Here is a 24,206-nt window from a genome sequence, read left to right as displayed (position 1 = left end):
CACAGAAGACCTCACCTGGGACCTGCACACCAGACATCACAGAAGACCTCACCTGGGACCTGCACACCAGACATCTCAGAGGACCTCACCTGGGACCTGCACACCAGACATCACAGAGGACCTCACCTGGGAGCAGCACACCAGACATCACAGAGGACCTCACCTGGGAGCAGCACACCAGACATCACAGAGGACCTCACCTGGGAGCAGCACACCAGACATCTCAGAGGACCTCACCTGGGACGAGCACACCAGACATCACAGAGGACCTCACCTGGGAGCAGCACACCAGACATCACAGAGGACCTCACCTGGGAGCAGCACACCAGACATCACAGAGGACCTCACCTGGGAGCAGCACACCAGACATCACAGAGGACCTCACCTGGGAGCAGCACACCAGACATCACAGAGGAGCTCACCTGGGAGCAGCACACCAGACATCACAGAGGAGCTCACCTGGGAGCAGCACACCAGACATCACAGAGGAGCTCACCTGGGAGCAGCACACCTGACATCACAGAGGAGCTCACCTGGGAGCAGCACACCAGACATCACAGAGGAGCTCACCTGGGAGCAGCACACCTGACATCACAGAGGAGCTCACCTGGGAGCAGCACACCAGACATCACAGAGGAGCTCACCTGGGAGCAGCACACCAGACATCACAGAGGAGCTCACCTGGGAGCAGCACACCAGACATCACAGAAGACCTCACCTGGGACGAGCACACCAGACATCACAGAGCACTACACCGGCCAGGTGGTAAAGAAGGACCTCACCTGGGACGTCTACATAGGCCAGGTGGTAAAGAAGGACCTCACCTGGGACGTGCACACCAGCCAGGTGTTTAAATAAAAAAAATTATTTTACCTTTATTTAATCAGGCAAATCAATTAAGAACAAATAATCAAGCATGGGGAGTATTGTCATTTGAATCAGAGTGAGTTTAGCAGAGGAGGTGAAGGTGGAGCGCATTCTGTACAAGAAGCCAAGTTTGGATTTGACCTTAGACTGTAATCTGGTGACGTGGTGAGAGAAAGACAGAGTGCTGTCAGTGTCTAGCCAGATCCCCAAGTATTTATACTCCGTGACCTGGTCCAGAACAGCGCCCTCAAGGGTGGTGATGTCACGGCCAGTGGGGGGTGCAGCAGAGCCCCTCCTCCCAAACCACACGACCTTGGTCTTGCTGGTGTTAAGCAGGAGGCTGAGGGAGGAAAAGGCCTGCTGGACCTTACGGAAGCTATCCTGGAGTGAGGCGAGTACTAAATCTGGGGAGGGACCGGCGGAATAGAGAATGGTGTCTTCAGCGTAAAGGTGAATAGAAGAGTTTATAACCGAGTATGCAATATCATTTATATAAATGGAGAAGAGTGTGGGGGCTTACCCTTAGTGACGGGGAGGGGTTGTTGTGAGAGGAAGTGTTCCGACTTCACCCGTTGCAGCCGGTCAGTGAGGTAGTTTGTGAACCAAGCCAGTGAATGATCAAGCGGTAAAGAAGAGGACCTCACCTGGGACGCCTCTGTCACCTCAGGCGGCTGAAGACATTGGGCATGGGGTTCCTACAGGCTGAAGACATTGGGCATGGGGTTCCTACAGGCTGAAGACATTGGGCATGGGGTTCCTACAGGCTGAAGACATTGGGCATGGGGTTCCTACCTACAGGCTTCTACAGAGGCACAACCGAGAGCCTCTCGACTGGATGCATCACCACCTGGTATGGAAACGGCTCTGCCCTCAACCACAAAAGTGCTACAGAGGGTTGTGCGAACATCCTAGAACATGTGCGATTGTGAGCTTCCCTCCATCCAGGATATACTGTATACAACGGACAACGGTGTGTTAGCAAAGCCTGCAGGGTTTTCAAGGAACCCAACCACCCCAACCCACAAACTGTTTCAGCTGATGCCGTCTGGCAAATGGTACTGCAGCCTCGAGGCCTGAACCAGCAGACTCCTGAACCGGCAGACTCCTGGACAGTCCCCCCTCCAGGAAGACGAATAACAAATAACATTAACGGCCGACTATCAGAGCTACTCTACTGCCAATTTGCACCCACCACACCCACACTGTGATTATTACACTGAATATTGTATTGTAAATTACTGCTATTTTTCATCATTGCTCATGTTGCAAATCTTTTAATCTTTACACAGTTTTTATTGCTTTCTTTTTCTACTACTTCATGTCGATGCTGCTGCTAGGCAGAGGAGCCAAGAACAAAGAATTGCACTCTATGCTGTAACAGGAATAGAAGATGTGACAATAAAACTCTATTTAGATTCTGATTCAGCTTAAATACATGTACCGGTATGTTCATTTGCATGTATGGTTGTGTGTAAAAGACAGAGGGAGCTTGAATGCATACATTTTATTTGTGCGTGAGAGAGGGGGGGGGGGGGGGGGGTGAGAGAGAGGGGTTGAGAGAGAGAACGCATGCGTGAATACGTGCCTTCACTAGTCCCTGATCATGCATGTTTATTTGTGTGTGGGAGGGAGGGAAGGAAGGCGGGAGAGAGGAAGGGAGACCTAGGCTCAGCCAAGGCTATTTCTGGCTCTTGAGTATTTACTTGTTAAAGATGGGATAAGGATGAGTGTAAATAAAGCATTACCCATCCGTCGATGCTGCACTCATGTTATTATGAGTGTAAATAAAACAGTAGCCATCCGTCGATGCTGCACTCATGTTATTATGAGTGTAAATAAAGCATTACCCATCCGTCGATGCTGCACTCATGTTATTATGAGTGTAAATAAAGCATTACCCATCCGTCGATGCTGCACTCATGTTATTATGAGTGTAAATAAAGCATTACCCATCCGTCGATGCTGCACTCATGTTATTATGAGTGTAAATAAAACAGTAGCCATCAGTTGATGCTGCACTCATGTTATTATGAGTGTAAATAATAGGGGTGGGACGATACATCGATCCAGATCGATACATCGATGTAATTATCAACGATCGAATCGGATCGATGCGATGTAATAAGATCGATTCATATCGATACTCTTATTTTGAAAATCCTGTGGCGAGTCTCATAACTGATTGTGTTAAATGGGCATATGATATCATCTCATATCGATCCCAGGCACCTGAATCTAATCGTATCGTATTGTATCGTGAGAGACTTTGTGATATCGGCAAATATCGTATCGTTGTCCAAAGAATCGATATTGTATCGTATCATGATGAAACTGGTGATTCCCACCCCTAGTAAATAAAGCATTACCCATCCGTCGATGCTGCACTCATGTTATTATGAGTGTAAATAAAGCATTACCCATCCGTCGATGCTGCACTCATGTTATTATGAGTGTAAATAAAGCATTACCCATCCGTCGATGCTGCACTCATGTTATTATGAGTGTAAATAAAACAGTAGCCATCAGTTGATGCTGCACTCATGTTATTATGAGTGTAAATAAAGCATTACCCATCCGTCGATGCTGCACTCATGTTATTATGAGTGTAAATAAAACAGTAGCCATCAGTTGATGCTGCACTCATGTTATTATGAGTGTAAATAAAACAGTAGCCATCAGTTGATGCAGCGTTCATGTCAATATGAGTTTAAATAAAACAGTAGCCATCAGTTGATGCAGCGTTCATGTCAATAATGTTTAAATAAAACAGTGTCCATCCATCGATGCAGTGCCCATGTCAATATTTCTATTTATAGCGTTCAAATCCCTTGCTGCAGGAAATGGGGAGGCTTGGTGTGCAGGAAGGACACTCCAATTAACACCTAAACTGCTCCTAATGAGGGGAGATGGGTGGTGTGGTGTGTGGAGAAGCAACACTCACACTAATCGTCTTTGTTCCCGAGCTCTTGGTGATTCAGATCTTTGATTTCAGCCAATGGCGTTCATAATGAGAGTGTTAGATTACTTACAGATCTTTTTTCTCACGATTAACTCATCTTGGGAGGCATGGCTTTGACTATACAGATTGTTATTTGTGCAGAACTTTCTGGAGAGGAAGCGCTTCTCTGTATTTCCTTGAGTTGCGTGTGTCATATGTGGTAACTTGACACCTTTTAGCTTCAGATACACAGAGAGCTGAGTAGGTATTGACCTGTCTTTTAAAGAATATAAGCTGCCGACTTGGAATTCCTGGTAAATATCAATAGATGCTTGCTACCATTTTCATAGATCCTTACATTCTCGATGAGGGTAAAGGTGAGGAGATGCCGCTAAGCCCTTGTCAGTAGTTTATTGAACAATTTGTTGGAAAGAACATATTTATACAAATTGTTATTCATTATCGGTCATTTTTAAGGGTTTAAAATACATCTGGAGGGGGTCTTTTAGGGGACCATTCAAGAATGTACATTAGAGTACGAATTACCTTGCAGTTTGAGTTATGTGTTTCACATAATGCTGACGGTACCTTTTAAGGACTGTCTTTTATAAAAGCACACATTTCTTTTATACTTGAGGTGCAGAAATCTGGAAGTCACACAGCATCACACATAGTATTTTCAGATATTATTTATCATTCTTATACCTAATGTTGGAGACCCATACGACGTCTGCACCTTGAAAATGGTTTTGGGGGATTGATTTTCACTTTGTATAGATTATGTGGCCTGCCATGAAAATAATTCCTATGGGCAAAGAGTAAGATGGAACACAGACAAAATGCGATGATCGTTTTCTGCTCCTTGCTTGCGCCAGGTCTATTGCCATTGTAACTTCTGGGCAAACCTGCTACTGTATATTGTGCTAAACTGTTCCACAGCTTTGGCCTGCTGTCGTATGACCAGAGCACAGTATCCGCCCCTGCTTGCTCAATGGCAAACATGGCAAAGATGTCCTTCTACATGCTCGTCCCCTACCATCAGCATGACAGTTGTGGAGATGCATGTTTCATGTCTCTGTGCTAGTGGAGTGGCGGTGCTGTAAGAGTGGGCAAGTTCGCTGTTCTGTCCCTTCCACTGCAGCACATGTCCAGGTCGCTGTTCTGTTCTGTCCCTTCCACTGCAGCACATGTCCAGGTCGCTGTTCTGTCCCTTCCACTGCAGCACATGTCCAGGTCGCTGTTCTGTTCTGGCCCTTCCACTGCAGCACATGTCCAGGTCACTGTTCTGTTCTGTCCCTTCCACTGCAGCACATGTCCAGGTCACTGTTCTGGCCCTTCCACTGCAGCACATGTCCAGGTCACTGTTCTGGCCCTTCCACTGCAGCACATGTCCAGGTCACTGTTCTGTTCTGGCCCTTCCACTGCAGCACATGTCCAGGTCTCTGTTCTGTCTCTTCCACTGCAGCACATGTCCAGGTTGCTGTTCTGTTCTGTCCCTTCCACTGCAGCACATGTCCAGGTCGGTGTTCTGTCCCTTCCACTGCAGCACATGTCCAGGTCACTGTTCTGGCCCTTCCACTGCAGCACATGTCCAGGTCACTGTTCTGTCCCTTCTTCCACTGCAGCACATGTCCAGGTCGCTGTTCTGTCCCTTCCACTGCAGCACATGTCCAGGTCGGTGCCAGCTTGCGTTGAGGGCAGTGTTGGGAAAGTTCACTTTCTACATGAAATAACGTCACGGTGACCAATCGCAGCCACTCTTATTGTCTGGGACCAAATACGGCCACGCCCCATTCCCAGTAAAAAGTGGGAATCTCTAGAATGGGTTTCGGGCGACGCTGTATACGGAAGTGACGATGGACAACACTTTCTGTTGTCAGTAGATGGCAGCATTGGTTTAAAATTAAAAGGTGAAAATGTTGAAAACTACATGAATACATTTCCCAAGATCCTTAGCACAGGTCACAGGTCACTGGGATGTGTCTATTCTTCGCCGTGATCTGAACAGCGGTAAACTATTACTGCAACCTCGGTATAGCGACCGCGAATGGTAAACTAATTATCTTAACAAAAGTGCGCTGGTAGCGTTACATATGTTGTCTAAAGGGGGACATATGGTACAATTTAAGATTTTAATGATAATCGGCATATAAAGGACAACATAAAGCATCGTTAATTTGTAAGAAACCTCAATGAAAACGGTAATATTCGCTATGGTTATGAAAATGTGCTAGAATCCTATAAAAATGTGGACGCATTTGGTCTACGTTCCGTTAGTTCAGTTCACAGTTCACACATTTCTAAATGAACTAGTTCAGTTCATAGTTCATAATAAAAAATGTTGAACTAAAGTTCATGGTTTCAAAAATGAACTCGTTCATAGTTCTTTTTTCAATACGTTGCTGCGACCTATTTGTAAAAATTATTGCCACAACTCATATAGAACCACAGACAGCAATCGGAATACTGGCCTTGAAGGGCCAGCCAGCGGTGCGCGGAACAAGTCTCTCTACGCGCGCAACACGATTTCGGTGTGTGTGTGTGCGCAGGCTCGTGTGCCCGTCCCAAATCTGTCACACTTTTGAACGAAGTTATACTGTGATAGAGCGTTCATTTAGCGTAAAATACAGTACGTTCAGTTCACGTTCGCCCAAAATATGAACGAGTTCATGAACGATCGCTCATTGAACACGTTCAGGTACATCACTGGTTGAGGGGTCCTCAAGGCCTTTCTCTTGTCTATTGAGTCTATATAAATAGGTATATAGAAGGATTATATGCAGGTATATTCAGACAGATATGGATATAAACTGTATAATATGCAGTAAATGTAAATATATAAATGTACGTATATTTATATACAGCACTACTGTACATGCTATCATACAGTTATATGGGTAGACTATAGTATGAGATAGGTATTTATGATTATTATTATTACTATGATTACAGTGTAGGGCCATTGTAGACAGTGAAAGCAGTAGGTAGGTATACATTGTAACAGAGTTCGTACAGTATGGGTAACAGAGCCTAGAGCATGGAGTTCAGAGAGTTTATATGGAATGGGGAGGCTGTCATCGTGGTACAGAGTTCAGGGAGATGACAGCCGAGGGAAAGAAACCGTTAGCTGTTTGTGCTAACAAGCTAGGCTAATCTTGCAGCTCGATAGCTTTCTACTGAACACAGAGAGGAAATTGGAAATCTATCTTCTCGTCCGATTCTGGAAAAAGACGGGAATCGTATTTCCCATAGTGTCGGTGTGTTCCTTTAAAACCATACCCATGGTAACATGACATGCTGTACATGTGATATTAATAGGCCCTCTTTCTATATTTATACATGTGTGCACTGATCCATGTGCTTAAATAAGAACAGACACGCGTCCCTCCACAACAAATAGACCCACAACACAGGCTCACGCAGGGCTCATTTTCCTAGTACCGTATACCATTGGTGTGTGATGTCTCTCACTAAGACAAGAATATTAAAATATGGATGAACAAATGTCAACACCTCCCCACTGTAATTCCCCCCCCCCTTGTCTTTGCGACCCATTACACTCCCCTTCTGTTCTATAAATAGCTCCATCCAACGCCGGCTATTAAAAAAAAAAAAAAAATGTACTTCAGGTACCTTCTTTCCCCTACTTACTCACTCTCTTCTCTCTCTCTCTCTCTCTCTCTCTCTCCCCCTCTCTCTCTCTCTCTCTGAAAAATCTGCTCCTGCTATTTTTAGACTTTCCCATTTTAGCTCGGCGGGGGGTTGGGGGGATATGTGTGTGTGGTGGGGGAAGGGGATAGAGGAGAAGACAGAGGAGGAGGAGGAGGAGGAGGTGCTTTGCCTCTCAGCAACAGTTCAGCAGCCACTGAACAGAATCACAATGATGTGCTCTGTATGTCCATATGCTTATGTAAGGCAGTTTAGGACACAAATTGTACATACAGGTAATTGTGTGTGTGGTTGGAGGGGTTTTATTGTGGTTTTATTGTGTTTCAATCCTCGACGGTTTTAAATTATATGTGATGGCTGTACATGTTGTGTATCGGTATTGTATGTGATTTTAGATTGTCCAATCAATTCAATCAATCAATCAATTCACACAGTTTTTTTTATAAACAAATTTCAACCCATCTTCATTTTATTATTACAGCATTTCACAAAATTTTATTTTATATTCCTTGAAACACACCATTAAAGTTCGCTATACATAGAAACGCTATACATAGAATCAGGTTTTTTATAAAAAGATTGATACAAACCAACCCAATAGTTTACGAATCTCTTCTTATACAACCGAGCCGAGAATATCGTTCATGTTTGTTTTGAGGGAAATGTGTGTACATACATGCTGGGCCCCGCTAGAGAAGAGTGTGAAAACAGGTGCTTGTTTGGCAGGTGGCGTGTGTTCAATCAGTCCTTTGCAAACTGGAACAATTTTGGCTGTGAAAAAATTGGCTGGTGACATTCAGAATCTACTTGGCTCTGTGACCGGTTGACAAACTAGTCCTTTGACTGTGCTTGTGTGTATGCATGTGTGTGTGTGTGTGTGTGTGTGTGCGTGTGTGTGTGCGTGTGTGTGCGTGTTCATGTAAAAAAAAAAAAAATCCGATATATATATTTTTTTACCGATACCCGATCCAGCTATTTTACTGATATCGGCGGCCGATACCAATATCGGATCGGTGCATCCCTAGTAAATAGCGCGAAGGCTAGGGAGAGGAGGGACGGTTGTTCTGTTCCACGCATCTCTTCACTCCCTCCATCTTCATCCCCCTTCCTGTCTCTCTCGCTCTCTCTCTTTCTCTCTCTCTCTCTTGCTCTCTCTCTCAGAGTATCAGCTGGCCTCCTTTGACATGAAAACAAGCTGCGTTGCCATGGTGACCTCCTGTAGTCCATGTGAAGTGCTGCTCAGTCTATTTTTAGCTCCCCTCACCCACCCAAGCCAATAAGCAATGGGTTAACGGCTGCTCCTCTCGCCTGCTGATATCTCTCTGATATATCTCTGATATCTGTCTGATATCTCTTTGATATGTTTCTGATATCTGTCTGATATCTGTCTGCTAGCTGTCTGCTATCTCTTTGATATGTCTCTGATATCTGTCTGCTATCTCTCTGATATCTGTCTGCTAACTGTCTGCTATCTGTCTGCTATCTCTCTGATATCTCTCTGCTATCTCTCTGATATCTGTCTGCTAGCTGTCTGCTATCTCTTTGATATGTCTCCGATATCTGTCTGCTATCTCTCTGCTATCTCTCTGATATCTCTCTGCTATCTGTCTGCTAGCTGTCTGCTATCTCTTTGATATGTCTCTGATATCTGTCTGCTATCTCTCTGATATCTCTGCTATATCTCTCTGCTATCTCTGCTAGCTGTCTACTATCTCTTTGATATGTCTCTGATATCTGTCTGCTATCTCTCTGATATCTCTGCTATATCTCTCTGCTATCTTGCTGCTATCTCTGTTATATCTCTGACATCTGTCTGCTATCTCCGATATCTCTCTGCTATCTCTGATATCTCTCTGATATCTCTCTGCTACAGTAGCTGTCTGCTATCTCTTTGATATGTCTCTGATATCTTGCTGCTATCTCTGATATATCTCTGACATCTCTCTGCTATCTCTCTATCGCTCAGCTATCTCTCTGATATCTCGCTGATATCTCTCTAAAAGTATGTTCATCTTATTGAGCTCGACAGGTTCCATTCACTACGTTCAGTTGCATCAGTGTTTCCACTTCAGATGTTTTGGAAAGATCTTTCACTGTGAAAGGGTTCTTCCATCCTGCCTGTAAAGAAATAATGTCACCATCAATCACAAGTCATAAAATGGATAATTAATGCATTATCTTTTTACAAGTGAATTGTTGTTTGAACTGGCATTTTGAATTGATTGAATTGATAATGAATTTAGCTTAAAGGTGCTATGGATAACAACAAATATGTATTGTAGAGTAATATATATATATTTTCTTATTTTAATCCACAGATATTTTAAAAAGGTGCGGAATAAAAGTATTGCTTTTCCCCCAAAAGATAATTGATGAATGAATTTATCATTAAAAAAGGTATATTATGAATGTTGTTGAATGATTGTAGCCCCTCCCTTTCCATTTCCCCACTTAAGGAGCCATGCGATCAAACCCAGCTCACTAAGAACCATGCTGTCAAACCCAGCTCACTAAGAACCATGCTGTCAAACCCAGCTCACTAAGAACCATGCTGTCAAACCCAGCTCACTAAGAACCATGCTGTCAAACCCAGCTCACTAAGAACCATGCTGTCAAACCCAGCTCACTAAGAACCATGCTGTCAAACCCAGCTCACTAAGAACCATGCTGTCAAACCCAGCTCACTAAGAACCATGCTGTCAAACCCAGCTCACTTTAGGAACCATGCTGTCAAACCCAGCTCACTAAGAACCATGTGATCAAACCCAGCTCACTAAGAACCATGCTGTCAAACCCAGCTCACTAAGAACCATGTGATCAAACCCAGCTCACTAAGAACCATGCTGTCAAACCCAGCTCACTAAGAACCATGCTGTCAAACCCAGCTCACTAAGAACCATGCTGTCAAACCCAGCTCACTAAGAACCATGTGATCAAACCCAGCTCACTAAGAACCATGCTGTCAAACCCAACTCACTAAGAACCATGCTGTCAAACCCAGCTCACTTTAGGAACCATGCTGTCAAACCCAGCTCACTAAGAACCATGCTGTCAAACCCAGCTGACTAAGAACCATGCTGTCAAACCCAGCTGACTAAGAACCATGCTGTGAAACCCAGCTCACTAAGAACCATGCTGTCAAACCCAGCTCACTAAGAACCATGTGATCAAACCCAGCTCACTAAGAACCATGCTGTCAAACACAGCTCACTAAGAACCATGCTGTCAAACCCAGCTCACTAAGAACCATGCTGTCAAACCCAGCTCACTAAGAACCATGCTGTCAAACCCAACTCACTAAACCATGCTGTCAAACCCAGCTCACTAAGAACCATGCTGTCAAACCCAGCTCACTAAGAACCATGCTGTCAAACCCAGCTCACTAAGAACCATGCTGTCAAACCCAGCTCACTAAGAACCATGCTGTCAAACCCAGCTCACTAAGAACCATGCTGTCAAACCCAGCTCACTAAGAACCATGCTGTCAAACCCAGCTCACTAAGAACCATGCTGTCAAACCCAGCTCACTAAGAACCATGCTGTCAAACCCAGCTCACTAAGAACCATGCTGTCAAACCCAACTCACTTTAGGAACCATGCTGTCAAACTCAGCTCACTAAGAACCATGCTGTCAAACCCAGCTCACTAAGAACCATGTTGTCAAACCCAGCTCACTAAGAACCATGCTGTCAAACCCAGCTCACTAAGAACCATGCTGTCAAACCCAGCTCACTTTAGGAACCATGCTGTCAAACCCAGCTCACTAAGAACCATGCTGTCAAACTCAGCTCACTTTAGGAACCATGCTGTCAAACCCAGCTCACTAAGAACCATGCTGTCAAACCCAGCTCACTAAGAACCATGCTGTCAAACCCAGCTCACTAAGAACCATGCTGTCAAACCCAGCTCACTAAGAACCATGCTGTCAAACCCAGCTCACTAAGAACCATGCTGTCAAACCCAGCTCACTAAGAACCATGTGATCAAACCCAGCTCACTAAGAACCATGCTGTCAAACCCAGCTCACTAAGAACCATGCTGTCAAACCCAGCTCACTAAGAACCATGCTGTCAAACCCAGCTCACTAAGAACCATGTGATCAAACCCAGCTCACTAAGAACCATGCTGTCAAACCCAGCTCACTAAGAACCATGCTGTCAAACCCAGTTCACTAAGAACCATGCTGTCAAACCCAGCTCACTTTAGGAACCATGCGATAAAACCCAGCTCACGGGTTCGGAAATAGTTTCCATGGTAAACAGGGAACCTCCTACACGAGGTTCTCAGAACTACATGTTGGAGCAGCTCAGGACGTGCTACTAAACATGAACTCCAGGTACATTGGGGGCGGAGCCAGCAGTGCTCTCCGTTGTGACTGGTCAACAAACATCCGTAAACAGGCAGCTAGCTGTGGCGGTGAAAGTTGATCAGGCCAACGTGATTCTAGGTACAACAGAACTGAAGCCTCCTCCATGTCTGCTTACTGTGTCGTGTGACAAAGACGTAGGCAGCGTAACTGTTGCTCTGTGTCAGCGCTTCCACCAACCTTCTGGCTCTTGGATTACAGTGGATAAAAGACACAAGAACCTCAGATCTTTCAGAGGTTGTGAAACGTTCCTTTATAGCAGGTTCCTCAAGTTCCATTGACAACAGAAAAGCAGCAATATAGTGGCAGAAAGAATACAGTCTATCTTGACAAACTGCAACACCTTATAGTGTTGTCTAACATGTTAACTTTTATCTCTCGCTCACACACACACACGCGCACACACACACACACACACACACACACACACACGCACACGCTCTGTCAGGATGGGGTCCGACCTCACGTTGGTCCTGCAGATGGCTTTTATTTTTCTTGAGCTGGTTGGCTTGCTGCTCAGTGCTAATGTTGAGACGTTGGCATTTTGGCACTGCCACGAATGTCCCCCACCCACGTTCCCGTCCCACGTCCAATACCAGGTGGTGTCAACACAGTGGAGCTCCCCTGGCATTCTGCTGGCTCTGAGGGAGGAAATTTGTTCAAGTCGTGACATTGTGCCAAGTCGGCCTCATTTGGCTCTTCAGCCTTCGTTCCCACAAGCCGCCCACGGGCAATGTTGGCCTGAGGTTTTTCCACTGGATCCTTATCTTTAGGTTGCTGTCATTCCCACGGAAATGCATTAAATTACCCTCATATTTAATGGGTTGTGGTCACGCTGGGTTTGGCTTTAGTAATGCATTGCATCTGACGTTAGCCTCACAGTACTCTTTTATGATTGTGGGGATCATATCACAACAACATATTATAATATTTGGTGGACACTTTTACCCAAAGCACTTTATGATTCGAGTGCAGTGCATTTTCTTTCCATGGATGGACTGGACCTAGTGAAAATGGAACCCCTAACCTCGTCAGTGTTAGTGCCCTGTTCTACCCACTCTGTCATCAAGCAGCCTGTGTGCCTGTCGACCATGTCTGACACCCGTGCAGTGTGGTCTGGTCACTACAGAGGTTCAGTAGTCTTCATCTTTTTCAGTCATCTTAAAATAGATGAATGTCTTCTGGGTTTTATTGAGTAAGCTTAGTAATGGTTACTTTCAGATATTGTCTTCTGGGCTTTATTGAGTATACCTAGCAGCATGGTTACTTTCAGATATTGTCTTCTGGGTTTTATTGAGTATACCTAGCATGGTTACTTTCAGATGTATATTGTCTTTTGGGTTTTATTGAGTATACCTAGCATGGTTACTTTCAGATGTATATTGTCTTCTGGGTTTTATTGAGTAAGCTTAGCATGGTTACTTTCAGATGTATATTGTCTTCTGGGTTTTATTGAGTATACCTAGCATGGTTACTTTCAGATGTATATTGTCTTCTGGGTTTTATTGAGTATACCTAGCATGGTTACTTTCAGATGTATATTGTCTTCTGGGTTTTATTGAGTATACCTAGCATGGTTACTTTCAGATGTATATTGTCTTCTGGGTTTTATTGAGTATACCTAGCAGCATGGTTACTTTCAGATGTATATTGTCTTCTGGGTTTTATTGAGTATACCTAGCATGGTTACTTTCAGATGTATTATTGTCTTCTGGGTTTTATTGAGTATACCTAGCATGGTTACTTTCAGATGTATATTGTCTTCTGGGTTTTATTGAGTAAGCTTAGCATGGTTACTTTCAGATGTATATTGTCTTCTGGGTTTTATTGAGTATACCTAGCATGGTTACTTTCAGATGTATATTGTCTTCTGGGTTTTATTGAGTATACCTAGCATGGTTACTTTCAGATGTATATTGTCTTCTGGGTTTTATTGAGTATACCTAGCATGGTTACTTTCAGATGTATATTGTCTTCTGGGTTTTATTGAGTATACCTAGCAGCATGGTTACTTTCAGATGTATATTGTCTTCTGGGTTTTATTGAGTATACCTAGCATGGTTACTTTCAGATGTATTATTGTCTTCTGGGTTTTATTGAGTATACCTAGCATGGTTACTTTCAGATGTATATTGTCTTCTGGGTTTTATTGAGTATACCTAGCAGCATGGTTACTTTCAGATGTATTATTGTCTTCTGGGTTTTATTGAGTATACCTAGCATGGTTACTTTCAGATGTATTATTGTCTTCTGGGTTTTATTGAGTATACCTAGCATGGTTACTTTCAGATGTATATTGTCTTCTGGGTTTTATTGAGTATACCTAGCATGGTTACTTTCAGATGTATATTGTCTTCTGGGCTTTATTGAGTATACCTAGCATGGTTACTTTCAGATGTATAATTGTCTTCTGGGCTTTATTGAGTAAGCTTAGCAAGGTTACTTTCAGACTTGACTTCACTGACATTGGGTCTCATTCACCAACGGACTTAGGACAAAAGATCTGATGATCTGAGAATCAACACCTGCCTCTCGTCTTATCTGTTCTGTCCTGCACTTGGGTCCAACACCCCTTGTAACACCTGGCCACCTGGTCAGCGCACGCATACACCACACACACCTACACACACACACACGCGCGCGCACGCGTACTGTATAGTCTACCTGCATAATGAATGAACAGTAGGCTTATATTATTCTAATGACTTGTTTTATTAGGCGATCACAGATACTGCGCTGCCCTATAGTAGCTTGGGGCGGCCGGATCTGCTGCCAGAACTATCACTGTCACAACTCGGGACTTGAGAACTAGAGACTCACATCACCGTACTGACTATCTTGTATTTTGCACTAGAGACTAATATCACTGGACTCTCATCACTGGACTATCTTGTGTTTGTACTTTTTATTTTATTTTATATTATATTGTATTTGTATCTAAGTGTACCTATAGGACTGTGAAGCTATGCATCCCCCGCCCTGTATCCCCCCCCCCCATGCTGCTTTGACACCCGGATCAATAAAGGATCATCTTATCTTATCTTAGTAGTACAGTATGTACAGTACACATCTCCACAGAGTCGGGCGTGAGCGGACCAGACTCTGCACGGCATGTCCGCAATCGTTTGAGGTTTCAGTCAAGCTTACCACTGTGTACACATTTTCTACATTTCTCATGGCAGTTTACTACATTTAATGCAGGTCGATGTCAACCAACATGCCAAGCACCCTTTTGTGGGACACCTGTGTGCAACGACTCTGTGGAGTCTGGTCCGCTCACGCCCGACTCTGTGGAGATGTCATTAGAATATTAATATAAGCCTACTGCGTTCATTAATAATTACGCACGTAGACTATACAGTACGCACGCGCATGTGTGTGTGTGCTGGCGCTACTAAATAATATTAATTTCGTCCTTTCCACTCCCAGCAGGAGTAATTCCATCTCCGCATTGCTGTAATTAGCTCTACGTTTTCCTGCAGGTGCGCCTCTAACTCTTTTCTTCAAACTCGTAATTTTTGGGATTTCATTTTCACACGGCTCTGTTGGCTGGCTTTATAAGGAGCTGCCGGAGGCGTATCTGTATGCAAATGATGTGAACGTGAACGCGTGTTGTCAATCAGTGACGTTTCTCATTGTGGCCATCGCAGCTGGGATCGCTTTGGCCACTTAAGACAGGCTCTCCACCCGTTGGTGAATCCGGGTGTAATTGTCTGCGAGTTTGTCTTAGGTGGTTCCAAGGTGGTTGCCGTAAGAGAAGTCTTATGGCAATGTTGGTGAATGAGACCCATTCTCTACAACCAAAACAATCATGGAAGCAGTCAATTTAAACCACCTTGCGGACAATATGCTTTTAAAATCTAAGTAGATTAACGGTTTACTTTTAATGTTCAACAAAGGTAGATGCTGCATATTGCTGCCGTTGACCTACTGGGTGAACCAACTGAACAGTTGGTTCTAAAAGCATAGTGTGAGTAGTAGGGTTAGTAACTTCTGTCTGATTGTGTAGGTACTGAGGGTAGTAGGTTAGTAGCTTCTGTCTGATTGTGTAGATACTGAGGGTAGTAGGTTAGTAGCTTCTGTCTGATTGTGTAGGTACTGAGGGTAGTAGGTTAGTAGCTTCTGTCTGATTGTGTAGGTACTGAGGGTAGTAGGTTAGTAACTTCTGTCTGATTGTGTAGGTACTGAGGGTAGTAGGGTTAGTAACTTATGTCTGATTGTGTAGATACTGAGGGTAGTAGAGTTAGTAGCTTCTGTCTGATTGTGTAGGTGCTGAGGGTAGTAGGTTAGTAACTTCTGTCTGATTGTGTAGGTACTGAGGGTAGTAGGGTTAGTAACTTCTGTCTGATTGTGTAGATACTGAGGGTAGTAGGGTTAGTAGCTTCTGTCTGATTGTGTAGGTACTGAGGGTAGTAGGTTAGTAACTTATGTCTGATTGTGTAGATACTGAGGGTAGTAGGGTTAGTAGCTTCTGTCTGATTGTGTAGGTGCTGAGGGTAGTAGGTTAGTAACTTCTGTCTGATTGTGTAGGTACTGAGGGTAGTAGGTTAGTAACTTCTGTCTGATTGTGTAGGTACTGAGGGTAGTAGGTTAGTAACTTCTGTCTGATTGTGTAGGTACTGAGGGTAGTAGGTTAGTAACTTCTGTCTGATTGTGTAGATACTGAGGGTAGTAGGGTTAGTAGCTTCTGTCTGATTGTGTAGGTACTGAGGGTAGTAGGTTAGTAACTTCTGTCTGATTGTGTAGGTACTGAGGGTAGTAGGTTAGTAACTTCTGTCTGATTGTGTAGGTACTGAGGGTAGTAGGTTAGTAACTTCTGTCTGATTGTGTAGGTACTGAGGGTAGTAGGGTTAGTAGCTTCTGTCTGATTGTGTAGGTATTGAGGGTAGTAGGGTTAGTACTGAGCTTCTGTCTGATTGTGTAAGTACTGAGGGTAGTAGGATTAGTAACTTATGTCTGATTGTGTAGGTACTGAGGGTAGTAGGGTTAGTAACTTCTGTCTGATTGTGTAGGTATTGAGGGTAGTAGGGTTAGTACTGAGCTTATGTCTGATTGTGTAGGTACTGAGGGTAGTAGGGTTAGTAGCTTCTGTCATTTATAACAGGTTCTCACTGGGTAATTTATAACCAGGTTATTGCTGGGTCCTTTATAACCAGGTTCTCACTGGGTAATTTATAACTAGGTTATCGCTGGGTCCTTTATAACCAGGTTCATGCTGGGTTGTACAGTAGCTCCTTGGTGTGAACTTACTTCTCAGTTGAAACACACCCCACACGTCTATGGTGTTGCTGAGCTGACTATGAAGCACCTCGCTGTGGCCCAGCGGAGCATGACCATCACTTCCATTGTGATCCCAAACACCATCTGATATGTTAGCCCATGAGATTAAACATGTGTTTACTCCCATTTGACCCCTTTTGTCTGCAGCTAGTTGTCATTACTAATGTGCCACAATCAAAAACCCATTGTTTTCTCCTCCTGGAAAACGTATCTGCTCCGTGAGTTACATCACTCTCTCTGTAATATATAGTCTCTCAATCTATTTGTGTCTCTATATCTGTGTTCATAATTACCCGCCTCCCCTTCACCAGAGTCCAGACCTCAGCAAACCACAAGACATTACCATTTAGCGGTCACTCACAGGCCAGTCACACAGGCTTAATGAGGGGCTAATTGAGCCACCGTGATTGTAACACGGCCACCTTGTATTTGACACTTGGCTCTGGCACAGCTTCTCATTACCTGGGGGTAGATCCACTTATCAGCACGTAACGTAACGGCCACTTGCACAGGGTTCTTATGGTGCAGGCTGAGGGCCCGGAGCCGTCTAGAACAGCATTGGTCTCTCCCCCAGAAAACTAGACCAATCACTGCTGAGGATTTCACTGACATCACATGCTGAAAAGCTGACCAATCACAGTTGATGATTTCACTGACATCACATGCTGAAACAGCTAACCCAGCAAGCTAGCTAGCTCTGAGCTGCCTATCGAGCCATGACAAGAAGTCATGGAACTAAATGGAATAAAGATATGTCAGACAATCATTTTGTATGCCAGGGGCGACAGTGGCTCAGGAGGTAGAGCGGTTGTCTGGTAATCGAAAGGTTCCCTGTTTGATTCCGGCTCCTCCTGGGCAGCGTGTTGAAGTGTCCTTGAGCAAGACACTTAACCCCTGACTGCTCCCAATGAGCAGGTTGGCACCTTGCATGGTTGCCTCCACCATCTGTGTGTGAATGTAAGGCATAAGTTGTAAAGCACTTTGGATAAAAGTGCTATATAAATGCAGTCCATTTACCATTATGCCAGAAACCAAGCTACATTGGCTAGCAGCACACGGGAGCTTTGCCATATCCTCTTTGAGAATAGAAGTAGATAAACGTCACCATTGAGCAAATCCTGATAAGCAGTGTTAATGTCAGTCACTGTTTGCTACTAAATATTTAGGCGACACAGGTTTTCATAAACTATTCAATGCAGGGAATCATCAGCATGGCATCCAGATTAATTCATGACTATTTCCTCCTTACCAATGATGATTTTAACCATAGAATCCTTTCTCAGCACAATCGATGCCGTTCTTCATACTAGCTCTGGCTAGTTAGCCACAAACCAATGCTAAGTCAATAGGATCAAGCTCCTGTCTGTACAAGCAGACTGAAGCTCACCAAAACATACTCCACAGTGCGCACAAAGTAGATTTCAGTCAGCTTCAGCTTTGTACGAACAGGAGTTTGACCCTGTTGACTTTGCACTGATGTGATGCTAACTAGCTAGTATGAGTAACAATGGGGATTGTGCTGAGAAAGGACTCTAAATTGTAAAGTTCTAGGATTCCAAAATGGAACTCTTGAGGAAATGTTCTGGGGAAAACAAACTCTAACCTTAACCTTTTGAGGTGGCAGTGGCTCAGGAGGTAGAGCGGCCTTCTGGTAATTTGAAGGTTCCCAGTTCGATTCCGACACTTAAACCCCCTAACTGCTCCCGATGAGCAGGTTGGCACTTTTGGCATGGTTTCCACCACCGTCTGTGTGTGAATGTGTGAGGGAATGGGTGAATGAATGTGAGGCATAAGTTGTGAAGAGCTTTGGATAAAGCGCTATATAAATATACCACTTACCATTTAAAGGGTTAAAGACTACAAAATAAGCGTGCATTTGTCATGAGAATTTGTCATGTCGGAAGCACTCGCATCTCTGCCGTGCATTAGGGGAGTAGTAGCACACCGCTAGTATCTAGTGATGTAGCATGGTGCATATTATTAGGCCAGGCCCACCATGGGAAAACCAAATGACACAGGGACACAGAAAGGACATATTATCGCACGCTGACTTGTCTCACTGAGTTATGCAAATGTATCTCAGTATTGAGCTCAAACATATGCGTGCACCCGAGCACGCGCGCATGTAATATGCAATTTAACGGAACATGCATACACACATAAATATGCACAGGGTATGTGAAGTAATGGAAACACCAGCACAGTTGACATTTTACTTAGTGACGGCGGTGCTGTTATGTGGTTCTGATGAACCATGACGTCCACTTTAGGTTTTCAGATGAGTGATGTCTTCGGAACTCATTAAAATGAAGACATCAGGCTGATTCCAGGCTGGCGTGTCATTACCAGAGACTTTCCCCCCCAAACTAAAATCTGAAACCAAGCACCACACGCAACTGCATTGTTGGCTCATGGAAGCATGTTAGATTTCTCTAATGGAGAAAAAAAGGATTATTTCTCAATGATTTTTCTCCAATGACCCCAACTGCAAATTACCTAAGCGGGCAGTCCCACTGATTGCGATGAATGTGTTGCACTCTGACAGAAATTAATTCATTTCGAATGAGAGATTCCATTACTGATGCATCATTGCATTGTCACTCAATGTGCTGCATTTCAGACGGCTAGAACCTAACCCAACCCCCTCAAATGTACAGTAATTTACCTAATATGGTTGTCAATATTCCAATGTAGTTTTGCTTGTTTGTACAGTGTTCCCCCCCCCCCCCACAACCCCCTCCAATGTACAGTAAATTACCTAGTATGGTTGTCAATATTCCAATCTTGCTTGTACAGTTGTACAGTGTTTCCCCCCCCCCAACCCCTCCTACCCAACACCCCCCAACCCAACCCCACCCAACCTCCTCCAATGTACAGTTTTTACGTCAAATGTATATACTCCCTTTTCTGGACTCTTTTTGTATCACAAACAGTACTGTATTTGCAAATCTGGTATGTCATAAATGTATAGATGTAGCAGTACTGTCTATCTGTATGTCATGTATGTCATATATGTCCTGATGAATTGAAAATGGTGGACCCTGATGTAAACAAGACGAAAGTCTTTCTCTGGTCTGCATCCCCTTAACAATTGTGTGCATTGAGAGCTGTACTGTATTGTACCCATTCTGCAATCTGTTAATAAAGTTTTCAATCAATCAATCAACTCATCTGCTGCTAGAACCTTAACTCATCTGCTGCTAGAACCTTAACTCATCTGCTGCTAGAACCTTAACTCATCTGCTGCTAGAACCTTAACTCATCTGCTGCTAGAACCTTAACTCATCTGCTGCTAGCTAGAACGTTAACTCTGCCAAGTTCTTTCTTCACCATCTGTCGCTGTCACAATAGAGTGGCAGGTTGTTGTGAAGCAGGTAGGGTGGCAGGTTGTTCTGACGCAGGTAGGGTGGCAGGTTGTTCTGAAGCAGGTAGGGTGGCAGGTTGTTGTGAAGCAGGTAGGGTGGCAGGTTGTTCTGAAGCAGGTAGGGTGGCAGGTTGTTGTGAAGCAGGTAGGGTGGCAGGTTGTTCTGAAGCAGGTAGGGTGGCAGGTTGTTGTGAAGCAGGTAGGGTGGCAGGTTGTTGTGAAGCAGGTAGGGTGGCAGGTTGTTCTGAAGCAGGTAGGGTGGCAGGTTGTTGTGAAGCAGGTAGGGTGGCAGGTTGTTCTGAAGCAGGTAGGGTGGCAGGTTGTTGTGAAGCAGGTAGGGTGGCAGGTTGTTCTGAAGCAGGTAGGGTGGCAGGTTGTTGTGAAGCAGGTAGGGTGGCAGGTTGTTCTGAAGCAGGTAGGGTGGCATATTGTTCTGAAGCAGGTAGGGTGGCAGGTTGTTGTGAAGCAGGTAGGGTGGCAGGTTGTTGTGAAGCAGGTAGGGTGGCATGTTGTTTTGAAGCAGGTAGGGTGGCAGGTTGTTGTGAAGCAGGTAGGGTGGCATGTTGTTTTGAAGCAGGTAGGGTGGCATGTTGTTGTGAAGCAGGGAGGGTGGCAGGTTGTTCTGAAGCAGGTAGGGTGGCATGTTGTTGTGAAGCAGGGAGGGTGGCAGGTTGTTCTGAAGCAGGTAGGGTGGCAGGTTGTTGTGAAGCAGGTAGGGTGGCAGGTTGTTGTGAAGCAGGTAGGGTGGCAGGTTGTTCTGAAGCAGGTAGGGTGGCAGGTTGTTCTGAAGCAGGTAGGGTGGCAGGTTGTTGTGAAGCAGGTAGGGTGGCAGGTTGTTCTGAAGCAGGTAGGGTGGCAGGTTGTTGTGAAGCAGGTAGGGTGGCAGGTTGTTGTGAAGCAGGTAGGGTGGCAGGTTGTTGTGAAGCAGGTAGGGTGGCAGGTTGTTGTGAAGCAGGTAGGGTGGCAGGTTGTTGTGAAGCAGGTAGGGTGGCAGGTTGTTTTGAAGCAGGTAGCGTGGCAGGTTGTTCTGAAGCAGGTAGGGTGGCAGATCTATGCAGATCAGATCTTGTTCTCGCTGCTGTCGCCGGTGAAGCTCCTTGTAGTCAGTAGACGTCATTCAGGTTTGCTGAATGAAAATAATCAAATATGGATATATCATCTTACTGTGCTGAAAGGTAGACAGAATGTTCAGATCTAATGGATGGTCAGGATATTACCCATAGTGGTGCATGCTTTGAAGCAAAGTGCTAATGAAACCCACAAACGCCCATTCATTAAGGCTTGCTTGCTTGTGGTTGTCCATCGAAGTCCGATGATGACGTTCACTTCTAACGATGAGTCCTTTGATGGCTGTATACTATGTAGTCCTATCCTGACTTAGAATATAATTTTTGCGCTGTGGTCCTTCTTCCGGTCTTCCTGTCAAGTTACAGCAATCTACACTGCTGCCACCTGTCTTCACGGAGGGGAATTGTAGCCTTTTTTGTAAGAAAATACGGGAAATTTATGGGAACATTTTGAAACGGGAGGACAGCGGGAAAGAAGGGTCAAATAAGGGAGAATCCCGGGAAAATGGGAGGGTTGACAGGTATGCATAGTGCATGCTTTGAAGCAAAGTGCTAATGAAACAACCAACATTGTACATGTACATCTGCTCTCTAGTATAGAGGAGAGAGTAGGGAAGCGGCACTGTCACAGCTGTGGTATTGTTGTTTGAGTCACTAGGTTGCCATTAAACTGTGGAGGCTAGTGGGTGCACAGTCAAATGTGTCACAAAGGTACAAGACAACACACAGTACACAATGAGGACAATGTGGACTCATAGAACATTGAAACACAAAATGTACATTATGTGTCTGTCTGCATAATGCAGATAAAACCAACAGACTTGAAACTGTGCTTGATTTTTGCATATTGTAGCACAATTCTTGTGTTTCTGTATGTCTCTGTTACTTGCTTTCATCCATACCTCACAAGCAAGGCATATGACATTTGCCATGGTATGAAATAGTGTATTACAGCTCCGTACAATCAATGAATGGCTGATGTCCACAAAGACATTAGAACAACACACATCTACAACAAGTAGTAGATGTGTGCTGCATAAAGTAAACCTTAAACAAATATTCTACTGTACTATATATTTTTTATTACATAAAGTGTTAAAAATACATTTCTACCCATATGTATTTTTCTGAGAATACACTTGCAATGTGTTTTTGGTACTTTGTATGTGCTTTCATGTACTAATTCAAACAACATGTTTAGTATGATAAGTATGATGTGCATTAAAAGGGGCACTTCACCATAAAACAATGCTGATTTATTTTGCACATAATCTCACAAATAATCTAAACAGTTTTGCACAGATTAATTTAGTTATTGAGGGTAAATGAGTTTGAATATGGGTGGTGTGGATTGAGTGGGGGGGGGGGGCAGAGGTGTGTAATGGGTAAAATGCCCTTTAGATGAACTTGCCTGGTAAAATATGTTTCTTTTTAAATACTGAAATTTAATGATTGTTGTGATCTTTGTCCTCAGGTTGAAGGAGAGGACGAGCAGAAGCGCTTTGAGGAGGGCAAGGCTCGCTACCTCCATAGCAAGGCCAAGAGGCTGGAAAAGGAGGCCCAACAATAACCTTCATCACATCACAGTTGAAGACCACAATACATCCGTCTCACATACCAGCACTAGCAATGAAGGAACAAAATAAATACAACTAGCCCTATTTCTCTTTCTATGTAACATCCTATTAATCCAACAATACTGTACCCAAATCAAAAATGTTTTTTCACCATACTGAAAATATATTGTAGCATATAAAGTGTGTTAAAAGTATATTTCTACCCATACAACCTTTAACACACTTCAACTTAAGTGGTTTCAATTTAACAAACTTTTGTATACATTCTGAATACATAAAATATATACTAGAGTATATTTTAAAATACTTACATTAAAGGGGACATTATGTATCGTTTCAACCGTTTTATATGACTTCTTGAAACTAGTCTAAATCTAATTTGTATTGTTTATTTTCTTTACTGCCTGCTTGGCTACACCCCCAGCACACACCCAACAGTAGAACGCTTACAAATTGGACAGTACATTAGGTAAGCACTAAGCAGTGTTCCAACTTCCTGGTTCCAAAAAGCACGACTAACTGATTAATCAAAGCCAATGCATCCCATTGTGACATCACAGGGGGATAAGCAATTCTGAACAGACTGACATAATCCATACAAAGACTAAGAAAATGTCCCCATTAGGTCTATATATTTTGACATGGGTTGAGAGGAAGGGTGGTGGTAATTTATTTTGTGCTACACAGCGAAATGTGTCTCAAATTGTACATGTTTGTCAGATATTTTAAGTATGTGCCCTATTTTGTTGTTGTGTAATAATAAGACTGATTGCTGTCACTGCAGAAATGATGGTCTGAATGCTTGAGTCTGTGAATAATAATGAATAAGCAAGTGAATAATAATAAATAAAGGACATGATTAAAGGGCACATATGGGCTTGTTGTGTATCCTTGCCCCGCTAGCTGATGATGTCATTGTCTTGTGCAGAGAGCGGATACAATGTCCACCCTCCTCAGTGCTGTGTTCATAGACATCCGGGGGGTGGGGTCTCTGACTCAACTCTCATCTCTCCCTCCCTCTCTCCATCCTTCTCTCCTTTTCTGCCTTTCAATCATCCTTCTGACTCCAACACTAGTT

General features: G+C 43.9%; 1 protein-coding gene across 5 annotated transcripts in view; it reads left to right on the top strand.

The window, feature by feature from the left end:
- The window catches only part of acot7 (acyl-CoA thioesterase 7), a 198,453-nt gene extending 174,456 nt beyond the window's left edge, over nt 1-23,997 (top strand). For all 5 annotated transcript variants that reach the window (XM_084332589.1, XM_084332588.1, XM_084332587.1 and 2 more), the window contains one exon: nt 23,026-23,997. In XM_084332589.1, the coding sequence (XP_084188715.1) occupies nt 23,026-23,121 (96 nt within the window). In that variant the 3' untranslated portion in view covers nt 23,122-23,997. The remainder of the gene's footprint in view (nt 1-23,025) is intronic.
- Nucleotides 23,998-24,206: the final 209 nt, after the last annotated feature.

The sequence above is a fragment of the Notolepis coatsorum genome (genome assembly GCF_963971535.1).
Source record: "Notolepis coatsorum genome assembly, chromosome: 17".
NCBI lineage: Eukaryota > Metazoa > Chordata > Actinopteri > Aulopiformes > Paralepididae > Notolepis > Notolepis coatsorum.
The sequence above is the reverse complement of the archived record's forward strand: the minus strand, read 5'-3'. Positions and strand labels throughout refer to the sequence as shown.